The sequence below is a fragment of the Cygnus olor genome, chromosome 16 (genome assembly GCF_009769625.2).
Source record: "Cygnus olor isolate bCygOlo1 chromosome 16, bCygOlo1.pri.v2, whole genome shotgun sequence".
Lineage (NCBI taxonomy): Eukaryota > Metazoa > Chordata > Aves > Anseriformes > Anatidae > Cygnus > Cygnus olor.
In genome coordinates, this window is record NC_049184.1 from 14,491,287 (window position 1) to 14,504,395 (window position 13,109).

The window sequence follows — 13,109 nt, forward strand, 5'->3', positions numbered from 1 at the left end:
TTTTGCTCCCCCCTTTCGAGCTGTGCCAACAAGCGCTTGTGCAGGCGGGTTTGTGCGTGCCCAGCATGGACCAGGGTTAACAACGTGGCCCAGGAGCCTGTGCCTTTCCCTTGGCCAGGGCGTTGGCTTTGGCACGGCTGCAGCCAAGCTACGAACCAAGCCAGAATGCATGGCAGAAAACTGCCATTTCTATTCCCTGCGCTCCCATCACCTCAGCTCTGCTGCCTGACCTGTATTTTCAGAAACTGCCCTGATTTGGAATGTTTCTCCTAGCAATTGTTAGACTCAAAAACCAGAGCACGACAGAGGGACCGCGCGGCGCGGAGCACCCACGGAGCCGGCACCACGAGCGCCGCCAGGTCCCAAGGGCAGCAAACAGCACGATGAAAATAACGAAGGCAGCAGATTGCTGAGGTTGGCAGCCCTCTGCAAGCCTCCGGGGAAGGCTGCTTGTGGCCAAGCTGGGCCAGCAGGGACCCGGCGCGGTGGCCGTGATGGCTGGGTGTGCTCGCCGCCCCCAGCACGTCCCGGCGTGGGGCTGCGCCCAAGGGAGCGGATGAAAAACCTGCAAAGCCCAGGCGGCCAGCAGAGCGAGAGCTGCAGGTGAGGCAGGAAGCATTCGGCACCTGCCAGAGCTCTCCTGAGCCTGGTGGGGGTTGTGAGCGGGCTGCCAGGCCTCTGGTGACGGAGACGAACCCGAGCATGTCTCCGGTGTGCCTGGAAATCTTCCCAGCAAACAGATCCCGTGCCCGAAAGCGCTTTCGTGCAAAAGCAGCGTGAGTGAACGCAGCAAAAAGGCCCAGCTGCTGCCTCCGAGCAGGCTGTGCCGGGTTCTGCGGGGCCACGTTTCCATCTGTAGGGTGCTCCTGCCCTTTGCTGGGGCAGATGGTGCTGGGCGAAGGGGACGGGGTCTCACTGAGGTCTCCAGCCGGCCGGGCAAAGGGGCTGGGGGATTTCTGTGCTCAGCAGCTGCCCCAGCGCGCCTGCCCCGCACGGATTTCTTGTGCTAAGGAAGGGTTTCTTCCGACCCGAGTGGAAGTGCGGTTTTCCAAAGCAAGCCCCAGCTGTGCGGAAACTGCTCCGCTTTGCTCCTGCGAATGAAAGGAGAGGGATCAAAAAAAACAAACAGGAGAAGCTGGGCGGCGCGCAGCCATCTCCCATACAGGTGTCTGCAGGTACGCGGGCTGCGCACCGAGCTGTGGGAAGCTGCAATCCCCTTTCCGAGGGGAATCTCCACCCCTGGCAGGGCAGCCTGGGGCTGGGGCAGCGGGTGACGTGCGCTGCGTCTCTTTGCAGGAAATGCGACCAGTGACAAAACCGAGGGCAAGAAGAAAGGACGACCCAAGGCGGAGAACCAGGCGCTGAAAGACATCCCGGTAAGACCTCGCGCTCCCTGATTCCGGATGCGGCCCCGGCCCCTGCCCTGCTCCCCGCAGCTTGCTCCACCGCTCACCCCAGCCAGCCCCGCTCTGTTAAACCTGCCCTTCAGGTGGTTTAGTCTTCAGAGCAGCATTTTCTTCGGCTCAGCAAGATCTTGGCCCCTGTATCCCCTCCGTGTGGGTGTACAGCATCACTAAGCACCCTACAAAAGCCCTGGTGGGGATCAGGACCCTCCACAAACCTCCCCTTCCCCGTGTTGTTCCCAGATAAGCTCTTGCAGCCGCATCAGGTTTGGCTGATGATTAGAGAGCACAAGGGGCTGGTTGATTTATTCCCCCTAGAATTGTGCAGTTTAATTCCAGCTTGCCAGCGTGGACAACACGCAGAGCAGTTTGTCATGAGAGCGTGGGCATGGGGGGTGATTTACCGACCGGATGAAATGTGGGGTGGTTAAATCACCCGGGCGGCTTCTGGCCTGATTTATTCCCCAGCCTGGCTGGGAGCACGCTGTACGCCTCGGGAGGCACAGCAAGGTAAATTCTCCGGAGGAACTAACAGCCTGCAGAGCCTGCAGCGTGCAGCTCCATCCCAGGTCCTGTCACCAGCCTGCCGAAACGCAGCTCTGGGTGGTGGGGAGGGGGCTGCGGGTGGGCGGGGGTGGGCGGAGGTCCCACGCGTGACCCCAGCCCCCAGGACACAGCAGTGCACAGCCAGGGGACGGGACGCTTTTCAGTCAGCCACGTCTCTCATCTCTCCTTCCCAGCTCCCCCTGATGAACCAGTGGAAGGACGAATTCAAAGCCCACTCCAGGGTGAAATGCCCCAACTCCGGCTGCTGGCTGGAGTTCCCCAGCATTTATGGCTTGAAGTACCACTATCAGCGCTGCCAAGGGGTAAGGAGACCTGAGGGCTGCGTGTCCCTCCTGGTGGCCAACTTTTACGTTACTGCCTACAGGTAAAGCTCCTCTCGGGCTGCAAACCCCAGGAGAAACCTGAGATGAAAATGGGGAGGGCACAGACGGGCCGGGGACAGTGTGAGGTGCATACAGGGGGGACCAAGGTCCCTGCAGCACAGCGGGACCTGTGGTCTGGAGGCAGTGTGGACCCCTGGGAAGAGTCGGGAGGAGCAGGGTGTTGCACACCACCTGTACCAGAAACAGCCTGGCCCTTTTGGGGCCTAACATCTCTGCCTGCCTGTCTCTCCTTGCCCTGCCCAGGGTGCGATCTCGGAGAAGCTGACGTACTCGTGCTCGCACTGCGAAGCTGCCTTCACCTCCAAAACCCAGCTAGAAAAGCATCGTCTCTGGAATCACTTGGACCGGCCGGTGCCAACCAGCAAAGCAGAAAACAAAGTGCAGAAGGCCATTGGGAAGAGCGGCGGCAAGAAAAGGTACCAGGCTGCGGCCGGGCTGCGTGGTGGTGGCACACGGCCGGCTGGGAGCCGGGAGGAGGGCAGCGTCCCCACCTCCATTCCCACGATCTGGGCCAGGGAGTGGGGAGAGGTGTCAGGACATCTTGTCTTTCAACCCCTCTTTAAACAAGCCCTCTGTGCTTTGCCCTAGAGCTGCTGAGAGTTCAGCTTGCCCCACCATCCATCCCAAACAGGCAAAGACGGAAAAAGCCATGGCCCAGGACCATGCCGAGAACGGCGAGTGCCTGGCGGAGAGCCGCGAGAGCAAGGAGTTTCAGATCGCAGCGGCTGAGGCGATCGCGGCTGCGACCCCCACGGCCAAGTCCTCGAGCGGCAAGGACGCCGGGCAGCAGGGGGGCAGCCAGGCCTCGCTGCAGGAGGAAGACCCCGAGAGGATGAAGCACAGTAAGATTAGAGCCTGGGGCTGTGCTGGGTCAGGAGCCCGGGATGGGCTGTCCCCCGGGAAGGGTTGGGGCTATTCTCCAGTGAACGCTGCTGAACCTTTCTCTCTGGATGTGTCTGAGCCTTTTTTCCCCATCCTGAGAATTTGCCCCCACGGGTTCTTGCAGCAGTGAGTTCCACTGGGAGTTAAAAAAAGGGTTGCAGCTGTGGCAGAGGTATTTCCGTAGGACCCGTCAGCTGGAAATGGATTGAATTACCTGCAGCACAGCAAGCTGCTTTGTCAGCTCATCCGTCCTGAGCGTGGCAGTTTAAACCAGGGTGATTGGCAAACACATTTTCATTGCCTATGGGGAGTAAGGAGTCTCCATTAGCACTGCCTGGGCCCTGGTTATCCCCGTCACAGCATGGGTTTACACTGCTTGCACCTCCAAAGTGAACCAGCAACAAATACCTTAGCTCGTGAGGCTGGAGAAACCACGAGGCTCTTGGCACTGGGCAGAGCCATGATTACAGTCACTGAATTGGCCGTGGATACCGTTATTTCTTCTAGTTTTGTGGTGTGGGAAGCAGCACCCTGTTAGTGGCTGCTGGGCTGCTTGTTTCGTTCAGCACCCCCTTTATTTCATCGAGGTGAAGGCCACCTTGGGGCAATCCCTCTGCCCGTTCCTGACACTGAACGTGTGCGCACCCCTGGCCCCGGGACTGCTGAAATGCACCCGGCAGTATGGGTATTTAACCAAATCTCTCTCTCTGTTTCTCTCTTTTGAGTCAGGAAGGAAACAGAAAACTCCTAAGAAGTTTACGGGGGAGCAGCCATCCATCTCGGGGACGTTTGGACTGAAAGGTAATACGGGATGGCCACGGTCAGCTGTAGGGTTGTAACTTTTCCCTGCCACACTTCAGGCAAGTCCCTTCCCCAAGAGCCCTCCCTGTGGTGGAGATAACGTGGGAGCCACCTGGGCCACAGGAACATCTCTCTGGAGGATTTGGTGCCTTTGACCATAAAGGTGTCGGAAGGGAACTGCAGGGCAGTAGCACTGCTGGCACTGGTCACAACCCCGTCTGCTCTGCTCAGGAGCCCGGTCCTGGAGAATGAGGGAGGAGGGGGAAGAACCCGGTTAAGGCCATAAAACAAAAATAATGAGCTGCTGACACCAGTGAGCCATGAGACAGGCAAACGCTGGCCTGGGATGTCACGCTATTTCCTGTGGAGCTGAGAAGGATTTCTGCTGCTTAGGGAGGCTGGGTGACGCATCCATCCCTCAGACTGCCTCAGTGCAGCGCCCACATGACAGAAAATGAATTCAAGGGGGAAGAGACGTGTTCCCGGGATGTTTGCTGAGGGGAGACTCAGGAGCTGGCTGCTTAAGCCTGACGGAGCTGTCTGGGACCGTGGTCATGCTCCGTCAGTACACCCAGCGGGGTATGGAGGGAGAAAACCTGCAGCACCCCCAGCATGAGAGCGACTGGATTTGTACTGCCTCTGAAATTTGTTCACCTTGGGAAATTAAACATGGGCTTCCAGGCACAGGAGGAGGCAGCACCTTCCAGTACAAGTCCTGGGGGAGAGGCACTAATGGCTCTGAAGGAATTAAACACGCTCACTGAAGAGCAGACAGGATGTGGGCGCTGCGATTTCCTGTCCTCTGGCTCCTGGGAAGTCTGGGGTCGTTTCCCGTAACTTCCCCACAGAGGCACCACTACGGACTGAAATGTCTGCCGCGGGTTCCTCGTGAATAAGCTGGTCCCCCCGCGACCTGCTGCCTCGAACAGAGTGAGATAGAGCTGGCGTTTGCCTGCGCCCCCTGGTTCAACGTGCAACTTGTAACACCACGAGGCAGTCGCCAAGGGTGCCACCGGTGTCACAGGATGCTGTCTCTGTGTGCACGGAGAGCCCTGCCTTCAAGTCCCTCTCCCAGCCCGTCACTTCCTAACCTCTCTGCTTTGCAGGCGGCTTGAGAACGGTTGCCAGCAGCCCAGGGGTTTCCTCTTCCCTGGTCACCTTCCCTCTCCTTCGGTCCTTCCTCACCTTCCCGGCAGCCGGCAGGACGGGGAGAGGCCTGCATCCGTCATGACGGCTGTGTACAGAGCCCGGGATGAGACCTTGTGGGATCTAGTGTCTGGGATCCCAGTTTGCCCAGTTTTCTGAGAGGGATCCCTGCTGAATGCAGATTGGTCTGATGGTATTAAATCAAGTGCTGAATAAGCGTCCCTTCTTTCTTCAGGTCTCGTCAAAGCGGAGGACAAGGCAAAAGCCCACCGAGCCAAGAAGCTGGAGGGGAACACCAACATGGAGGAGCTGAAAAAGAAAACTCCAGGAGCGGGTGTGAAGAAGGAAACGGCCGCACATCTCCCAGCAGGTAGGGCTGGTGGAGGCAGATGGGAGGCAGCAGCTCTGCGTGCAGCCTCACTGCTTACCGGCTCGGTCCTGTTCTCTGTGCTGAGCCTGCACAAGCCCCACTTCCACAGTTTGTGGAAGCAGGAGCCAAAAACAGCACGCGACAAGGAATAGATGCAAGCAGCTCCTTCCCTTTTGAGGTGCAGCATGCTGACCGTAAAACATTGCTGCAGTCACAGCCGACATCCTGAAAGGGGTATCCTAGCTCTGCTTCACCGTCAGGACAGATCGGCTTACTGCAAGTGCTGGGAGCTGGCAGCCAAATCCTGGTTCCACCTGGCTTCGGTGTGACCACAGTTTGGACCAGCCTCTGGGATGATGGCATTTTCCTAATGTCATCTCCACAAATGACACTGGTGTGTAATTCTAGCTGTGACTGTCTCTTTGTGGAGCCTCCGGGGCGCAGCCTACATCCTAGCACAGGTTGCTGACTTTCCCTGGGAGTTCTGACAGCAGGAGGAGCGCAGGATGTACGAGATAAACACAGCTGCAATGCCTTGCACTGGTTTCAAATTCAAATAAATGACTCTCTGATCTCACAGCCATGCAAACGCTTCCAAATAAACAGACTTGGCGGATTTCATTCAGACCGGGCTTCCCTTGCTGGAAACCTAGTGTTGTTCTGCTGAGAACGCGGCATGAACTCTGGACCTGGGAACACGTTTTGGTCACGTGTATCTTTTTATTTTGGGTGTTTTTTAAGCTGGTCACAGCCATTCAAATAAACACGTGCCTGGAAGCCAACGCTCCCCTAGCTGACTGTGTGTCTGCTGGGAAGAGGAATGCCAAGGAAGCTTTCCAGGCACGCGTCCGGACGGAGCCGAGACGCTCACCTTTGTTTTGCTCCCACTAACTGTTTTGTTTGGCGGGGGGGAGTTATTCCAAGCAGGGCAAGTTCAGGTGGCCGGGGGCATCATAATATTTGAACTATGCAGGATACCAGCAGGGGCTGGAAGGGTGAAACACCATGAAACACCAGCAGGCCAGGTAGCCCCACATAAGTGGCCCAGTGACCATTTGCTCAGGCTGCTGCAGGAACTGTGGGGCAGGCATGGTTTGTACCAGCATGGTTTGGGTGCAGTTTTGGCTTGGCACATGCCTGTGAGTTTCTCTCCATTTTATAACATTGGGAACTTCCCTGCTTAAAGGACTTTCAGCATAACAAAGGGCTGTTCTCTGCTGAACAGTCCAGGCGGGTGCTTGCTTCTGACTGGGTGTCATGCCTCCCCTCTTCTCTCCTCTCCCCAGCAAATCCCGAGGACCAGTGGCAGCGGGAGATCAGCGAGAAGGGAGAAGTTGCCTGTCCAACCTGCAGCGTGATAACCAGGAAAACTGTCGTTGGGCTCAAAAAGCACATGGACGTCTGCCAGAAAGTAAGGGCTCGCCGTGTTCAATCACACACGTTTGGATGTCGGAAGGCAACGGCCACGTGCATGCGCTGCTCATAAATGCATATTGGTACTCCTAAAAGCAGTTCTGGGCTGTGGCTGATAGAGCACTTGCTAGTCGTCTTCAGAGAGCTGCTGCCTCACTTTATTTCAAATACAGAGAGGAATTTGGACACCTAATTCTCATCAGTTCTGAATCCCTTTGTGGTCTGGGCCCTTTGTCCCCGTATATCCAGCAGAGTCAGTTATTTCTAGTAGCTAAATGAATACTTTTAAGGCTGGAGAGGTTGTTGGGGTTGTCTCTAATCTGGCCTCCTCCAGAGACCTGGCTGTGGGATTTCATTGCGTGCCATGCCTTGCATCAGGCCAGATAAATTGTGTTTGAATGAGAGCACGTCTCAGAGAGACACCAAGCTTGGATGTGCTCCGGCAGACTGTCACGATGTAGGAGTTCAGTAATGGCACAGTGAAAAATTGTCCCTCTGCCACACCGCCATCCATCAGAGCAAAGGATTACATCTTCATCTGTCACCTGGCATGGTGCAGAGCCATTGCCCCAGAAAGCCAACGTGGGATCAATGCCTCCCACTTTGAAAATACATGGCTCAGCTTTGATTCCACATTCATTTTCTGTAAATGCCTCCTCAGCCTTTGCCTCACTATTTATACAGCAATGAGAGGCTCTTTATCCCTTCCAAACCCTCTATTACATCGATGCCGGGCAGAATCCTGCCTCCACTAGCGTCCTGGCTTCAGTGGAGTGGGGATCTTGGCCATCAGCTCCCTCATCTCCTGCGCTTTCCGAACGGCTCCCTAGCCAGGCAGGCTCCGCGTGGGCTGCGAGGCCAGCCAGCCCCCCGAGTGCAAGTCTGTGAGAGCCGTCAGGCCTGTCTTCCCCTCTATAAATAGGCCTGTGGGTGTTCAGCCAAGCAATCGGGGCTCGCAGAGCCTGCCAAGCTCACGACAAAGCGGAGTTACCATGGCCTCGAGTCACGCCTGCCCAAGAGGACATGCCTGCCTCTCCGTCTGCAACAGCAGAAACGCTGGTCCCAGTGGGCACGCAGGCTCCAGCTGTAGGAGCAGGTGTGTTCTTCCCTTTCCCATGAGGCACAGTCCCTCCCGGGTGGCCGTGCCACTTCAGGAGCTAAAGTGCTTCACAGAGCAGCCTGTGGCCTGGCAAGGACAGTCCTCAGACTCTGGGTGTGTGACTGCAGGTCCACCCCTCAGCAGCATCTCTGCAGGGAGCCTGCAGCGAGGTCTTACCCTTGGGATCCTCCCATCAGAAGTGACCCTGGAGCGCAGGCACCCTCTCAGCTTGCCCTCTGTTTTAATGATTGAAGTATTTCTTAGCTGGACAATGGGAAAAGGATGTGCAGACTCCAGAAACTCTTGTAAAACGACTGAAATTGGTTCCTGCTTTCCTTGCTCACGCCTGTTGTCACTGAGCAGTCTGCCCCGTTTCCGTAGGTTGCAGAAAGGAAATAAGGGATAGGGATGGTTGCAACATCCTTGAGCCCAAAGGAGATGAGGGCAGGTGTATCCTCCCAGCATCCCAGCTGGAAGAGCTTGTCAGGATATGAACGTTTGATGTTCTTCAGTGTTAACCAGAGTAATAAACCCCACGTTGTCTGGCACTGGCATCTGGTGAGTCAAGGAGCTTTCAGCACCCACCTTATTAGGACTGGTGCTGGGGTATGGAACAAGATTAACCCATCAGAGCACAGGTACAAGTAGGTCATTCCCAATTAGCTGCTGTGAGTTTATTCTTCGTTTTCCAAGAGCTCCAGTACGAGGAGGGATTCACAGCTCCATCTGCATCCCCTCTCCAGCTTCTAGTCCAGACTTGAGGGAACGGGCAGTGGTGAAAGTGGAGGATCACCCAGGCAGGAAGAGCAGGAATGGCCATGGCCATCCCGGCACCAGCTTTCTGTCGAGGCATCCTGTCTCCTGGTGCTCAGAGCATTCACCTCCTGAGTCAATAACTTCTTGTACCAGCCCCAACATCATCTGCTTGCTCACTTGGCGAGTTCCCCTGGTGCATCAGTGTGTGCATCTCTGCAGTCATGCAAGAGACCGAGCTGGAGTTGGGTCAGACAGCAGAGTAGAGTGAGGCGGGAAGTATTCTGCGTGATTGTGTCCAGCAGCATCTCCATTCCAAGCAGTCCAGATGCCCATAAAGCACATCGTATTCCAGCATCTGTCCTGGTTAACAGGGCACAGAGCACAGTCTGCTGACAGGTCGGTAGATCAAAGCTGCCTCTCTGTCCTAACCCTCTAACAGGAAGACTAAGACACCAGCTCCAGATGTTTCCAGCCAGTGGGGCTTTAAATGTACATCCAAAACGGAATGTTTTCCAAAAACTGGGGCACGTGGGTTTGATAACGGTATCCAGGCCAATACAGAGAGAACCGAGCGGCAGGCTCAGATGGGGTCGGGGGGACAGGGGTGCTGAGTTGCCTGCTGAGTCCCACCACGGGGCACTGACGCAGCAACAGCTGCCCCTGGGGCTCACTGACGAGCAGCCCTTGGAAACCTGAAGGTGTAGCAGCCTCCGTGATGACTTGCTTCTGATTCCTCCAGCTGCAGGATGCCTTGAAGTGTCAACACTGCAAAAAGCAGTTCAAGTCCAAAGCTGGGCTGAATTACCACACCATGGCTGAACACGTCAGCAAGGTAAGAGAGCTGCGAAGCTCTCACCTCACACCTTGTTTCTCCTCTCTCCCCAAAGACGCAGATGCAGAAGACGAAGCAATCGACAGTTCGCTTTCCTTTGTCTTTTCAAAGGAGGGATTCCCACGACCGTCTTTGCAGCGTCTCGCATACTGCTGAGTGCGGGCGGTAGCCTTCCCCTTCCTTGCCGAGCAAAGCCGTGCATCCCCAGGCAGCTAGTTAGCTTTGTGTTCATCCCTGAGCGTAGAGCAGAGGACTGGAAAAACGAAACAGGATTTCAAATCCCAGAATGGGGGAAGGTTCAGTGAGTGTGGTGAGGCGGCTTTTGAGGGGCAAAGCTCTGTTTCCAAACCTGTGCCCGCAAATCCGGGACGGACGGGTGCTGCTTTGCACAAATCTCAAAATCCCACGTGTTGCTCTCCACCACCCATGTGAGAAGTAGCTGCAAAATTTGCCACGAACAAAATCTGGCAGGCAGCGATTTAGGTGCTGCTCTTAAAAAGCCAGTTGTGTACGCCTCTGAGATAGCAGGGCAAGGCATAACCCTATTTCTACATGTCCTGTGTTTACCAGTTGTGACTTGTCTTTTACCTGTGCGTTGATCTCCCGCTCTTTAGCCTGGCTGGTGAATTCTCTGTGCAGGAACTGCTCATGGATTTCTCAGTTAGCCCTTTGTGTGCAGACACGGGAAATGCGTGAGCAAAGCTGGCGTTTAGCAGCGAAGCCACGAAGCAGTGGGAGACCCAGCTTGTCTAACGCGAGGTTTGCCGCCCAGCCAGGGCAGCTGCTGCGAGGCAGGGCTTGACCACCCACTCCTGGCACAGAGGACATGAGTAAATGGTTGACTCTGTCGCTTCTGTTACTTCCTTGTTTCCAGCCTGTTCCTGTGGAAACCGCTGGACTTGGTGAACAGGAAGAGCGGGAAAGGCTGAGGAAAGTGCTAAAGCAGATGGGAAAACTGAAATGCCCCAATGAGGTACAAGAACGATTCCTGTTTCTTGTTCTGTGAAAAGGTGGAAGGAGTGAGCCCTGAGGCAGAGGGGATGCGTGCTCTCCAGGCACCCCTCGGTGCGCTCTCGACTTCTCACACCACTCCGCCTTAGCTCAGCACTCCGTGTCCCCGTCCCCGTCCCGCTAACTCTAAGGCTGTCCTAGCAGCCGGGTGGCAGCAGGGCAGGGTGAGGAGGGCCGAAGGCCGAGCTCAGCCTCTCGAACCCAAAAAGGGGCACGGCGCTGCTGGCGGCGCCCCAAGCACAGCGTAAACTAAACCGAACCGCACCGAAACGGTGCCCAGCCGGTTGCAGACAAGTCACGAACAGGTAACGGGGGCGTGTGGCTGAGGTTTGTCTCTGCAGGTGGTTTGCTCGCTGCTTAGTGCGCATGGCAGCACGTGCCCGCCACTCTCGCTGCTCCCTGCCTGCCGTCTGTCCGTCCGGGGAGCCCTGGCCGTGTGTCAGAGCAGGGAAGGTAGCTCAGGGGGACCGGGGCTGCTCGCTCTGCCTCTCCGTGTCACCGCCGTGGGCACGTGGAAGCCAGGGGGAGTGGGGCTGGCCGGCTGCCTGGGGGTCCCCTGTGTGTCGGAGGGGTTTGCAGAGCAGGACGTGTTCCTGCCGTGCCCGGAGCAACGGCACCGGGACCATTTCAGCACGGGTGCCCGAAACCACAGCCCTCCCTCACCCCTCTCTTCCCCCCTTTCTCCCCAGGGCTGCGCAGCCAACTTCTCCAGCTTGATGGGCTACCAGTACCACCAGAAGCGCTGCGGCAAGCAGCTCGCCGAGGCCGACAAGCCCGTCTTCAGCTGTCCACACTGCGGGAAGAAGTACAAATCCAAGGCTGGCCACGACTACCATGTGCGGTCAGAACACCCGGCCTCGGTGAGCCCCCCGGACACCTCCGCAGCCCGAGGAGCGGGGCCATCCCTCCCTGTGGGGGACTGCAGAGCTGCAGAGCCTGTGGGCAGGACCGAGCCGGGCAGGGCCGGGCCGGGCAAGGCAGGTGCAGACGTCGGACTGATGTTGTTTTCTCCCTTCTCATCACCGCACGCGTGCGTTGTACCTTGCAGCGTAGGTGGGGAACGGGCGACAGCCCCCTTAGCTCATTCCAAAAAGCAGGGAGCTGTATTTAAGCGAGGGGAGTGGCAGGCGGTGTTCCCCAGCACCCACGGGGCTGCAGGGCTGTGCTCCAGCCTTCCCTGCAGCCATGGTCTGCAAAAAAAAAAAAGAAAAAGAGATCAGATCACTCCCTCGGCAGCCAGCAAGCGTCGGCTGCTTGCCACTGCTGGGGTGGCAGGATGCGTCCCTGGGGAGCATCCTTTTCTGTGCTGTTGATCCCTCCCGACAGTGCATCTGACTCTAATAACCCCGTAACTCTAATAACCGGAGGCGTTTATACACGTGGGAAGTCCGGGAGTACGAAAGGACACAATCAGCCCAACGCTTGGGCTGTGTGGTTGTGGGAGGAGGTGGGTGTGTGCCTGGGGTCCCCATGCTGGGGTGCTGGTGCCCCTGCAGCCCCACACCTGCACGCAGCAGGTCTGCAAACAGCCCAAACCTGAGTGTCTCCATCCCAGGGCTGGAGAGCTCTCCTCTTCTCCCCTAGTCATAGCTCCTGTCTCTTTTGCAGCCGCCAGAGGAGCCAGAGGTGAAGCCAGAGCCCAGCCCCGTAGAAGATTTTGAAAGGACCCCAAGCGGCCGCATCCGTCGCACGTCGGCTCAGGTGGCCGTCTTCCACCTGCAGGAGATAGCAGAGGATGAGCTCGCCAAGGACTGGACCAAGCGGAGGATGAAGGACGACCTGGTACCTGAAACGAAGCGGGTAAGAGGCTTTTATTCCTCCTCGCTTTGAGCTAGCTGTGCGCAGAGATCCTCGCATGGCAGCGAGGCCCCGGGTGGCCGAGGCCTCACGTTCTCGTGTTCGGTGCGTGCAGTGAATTAGCAGAGATGGCAAATTTCTTGCTCAGCGGCCCGCCCAGCACAGGCTGAGCCCCGGAGCTGCCTCCACGATCTGGAGGCTCCATAAAAGCAGTGGAGAGATCGGGGTCTGGCCCCGAGGATGTCATGGAGGAAGGTCCCTTGTCTGTGGCAAGGTGCAGGCTGACAAGCGAGGAGCATGTGAAAAGAGGGAGCAGGTCGGGTCTAAAGCAGTCACCTTGACAGAGAGCAAGGACTCCCCAGGCAGAATTTCGTCCCTTCCGTCTCTCCTGCTTAATTTCTGGGAGACTCTTCCCAGGAGGAGAGGTGTTGTGCTCTCTTCGCCCCCTCGGTATTTTCATTCCTCTTTTCCTCCTCGTTCTTAACTTCGGGTATTTTGTGTCTGAGCTGAGGGAGGGGCCCGGACAGCAGGCCCATGTGCAAGCCGGCATACAAAGAGCTCGTAAAGGTTTCAGCCCCTGGCATAACAGCTCCATGAACTTCTCTTTGTGTTTTTTATGAGACGTTTCTTGTGTTCATGGTCTAATTGT

At 56.9% G+C, this 13,109-nt stretch overlaps 1 protein-coding gene across 13 annotated transcripts in view; it reads left to right on the plus strand.

Annotated features, from left to right (window-relative positions):
- Nucleotides 1-13,109, plus strand: part of ZNF512B (zinc finger protein 512B) — a 29,247-nt gene that overhangs the window by 7,116 nt on the left and 9,022 nt on the right. For 2 of the 13 annotated variants that reach the window (XM_040575771.1, XM_040575766.1), the window contains exons 3-13: nt 1,297-1,376; nt 2,144-2,272; nt 2,597-2,769; nt 2,942-3,195; nt 3,959-4,036; nt 5,418-5,552; nt 6,839-6,963; nt 9,560-9,652; nt 10,527-10,625; nt 11,353-11,523; nt 12,272-12,463. In XM_040575771.1, the coding sequence (XP_040431705.1) occupies nt 1,297-1,376; nt 2,144-2,272; nt 2,597-2,769; nt 2,942-3,195; nt 3,959-4,036; nt 5,418-5,552; nt 6,839-6,963; nt 9,560-9,652; nt 10,527-10,625; nt 11,353-11,523; nt 12,272-12,463 (1,529 nt within the window). Of the gene's footprint in view, nt 1-1,295; nt 1,377-2,143; nt 2,273-2,596; nt 2,770-2,941; nt 3,196-3,958; nt 4,037-5,417; nt 5,553-6,838; nt 6,964-9,559; nt 9,653-10,526; nt 10,626-11,352; nt 11,641-12,271; nt 12,464-13,109 lie in introns of those variants that run through there. The other 11 variants (XM_040575761.1, XM_040575765.1, XM_040575762.1 and 8 more) reach the window with 8 other exon arrangements.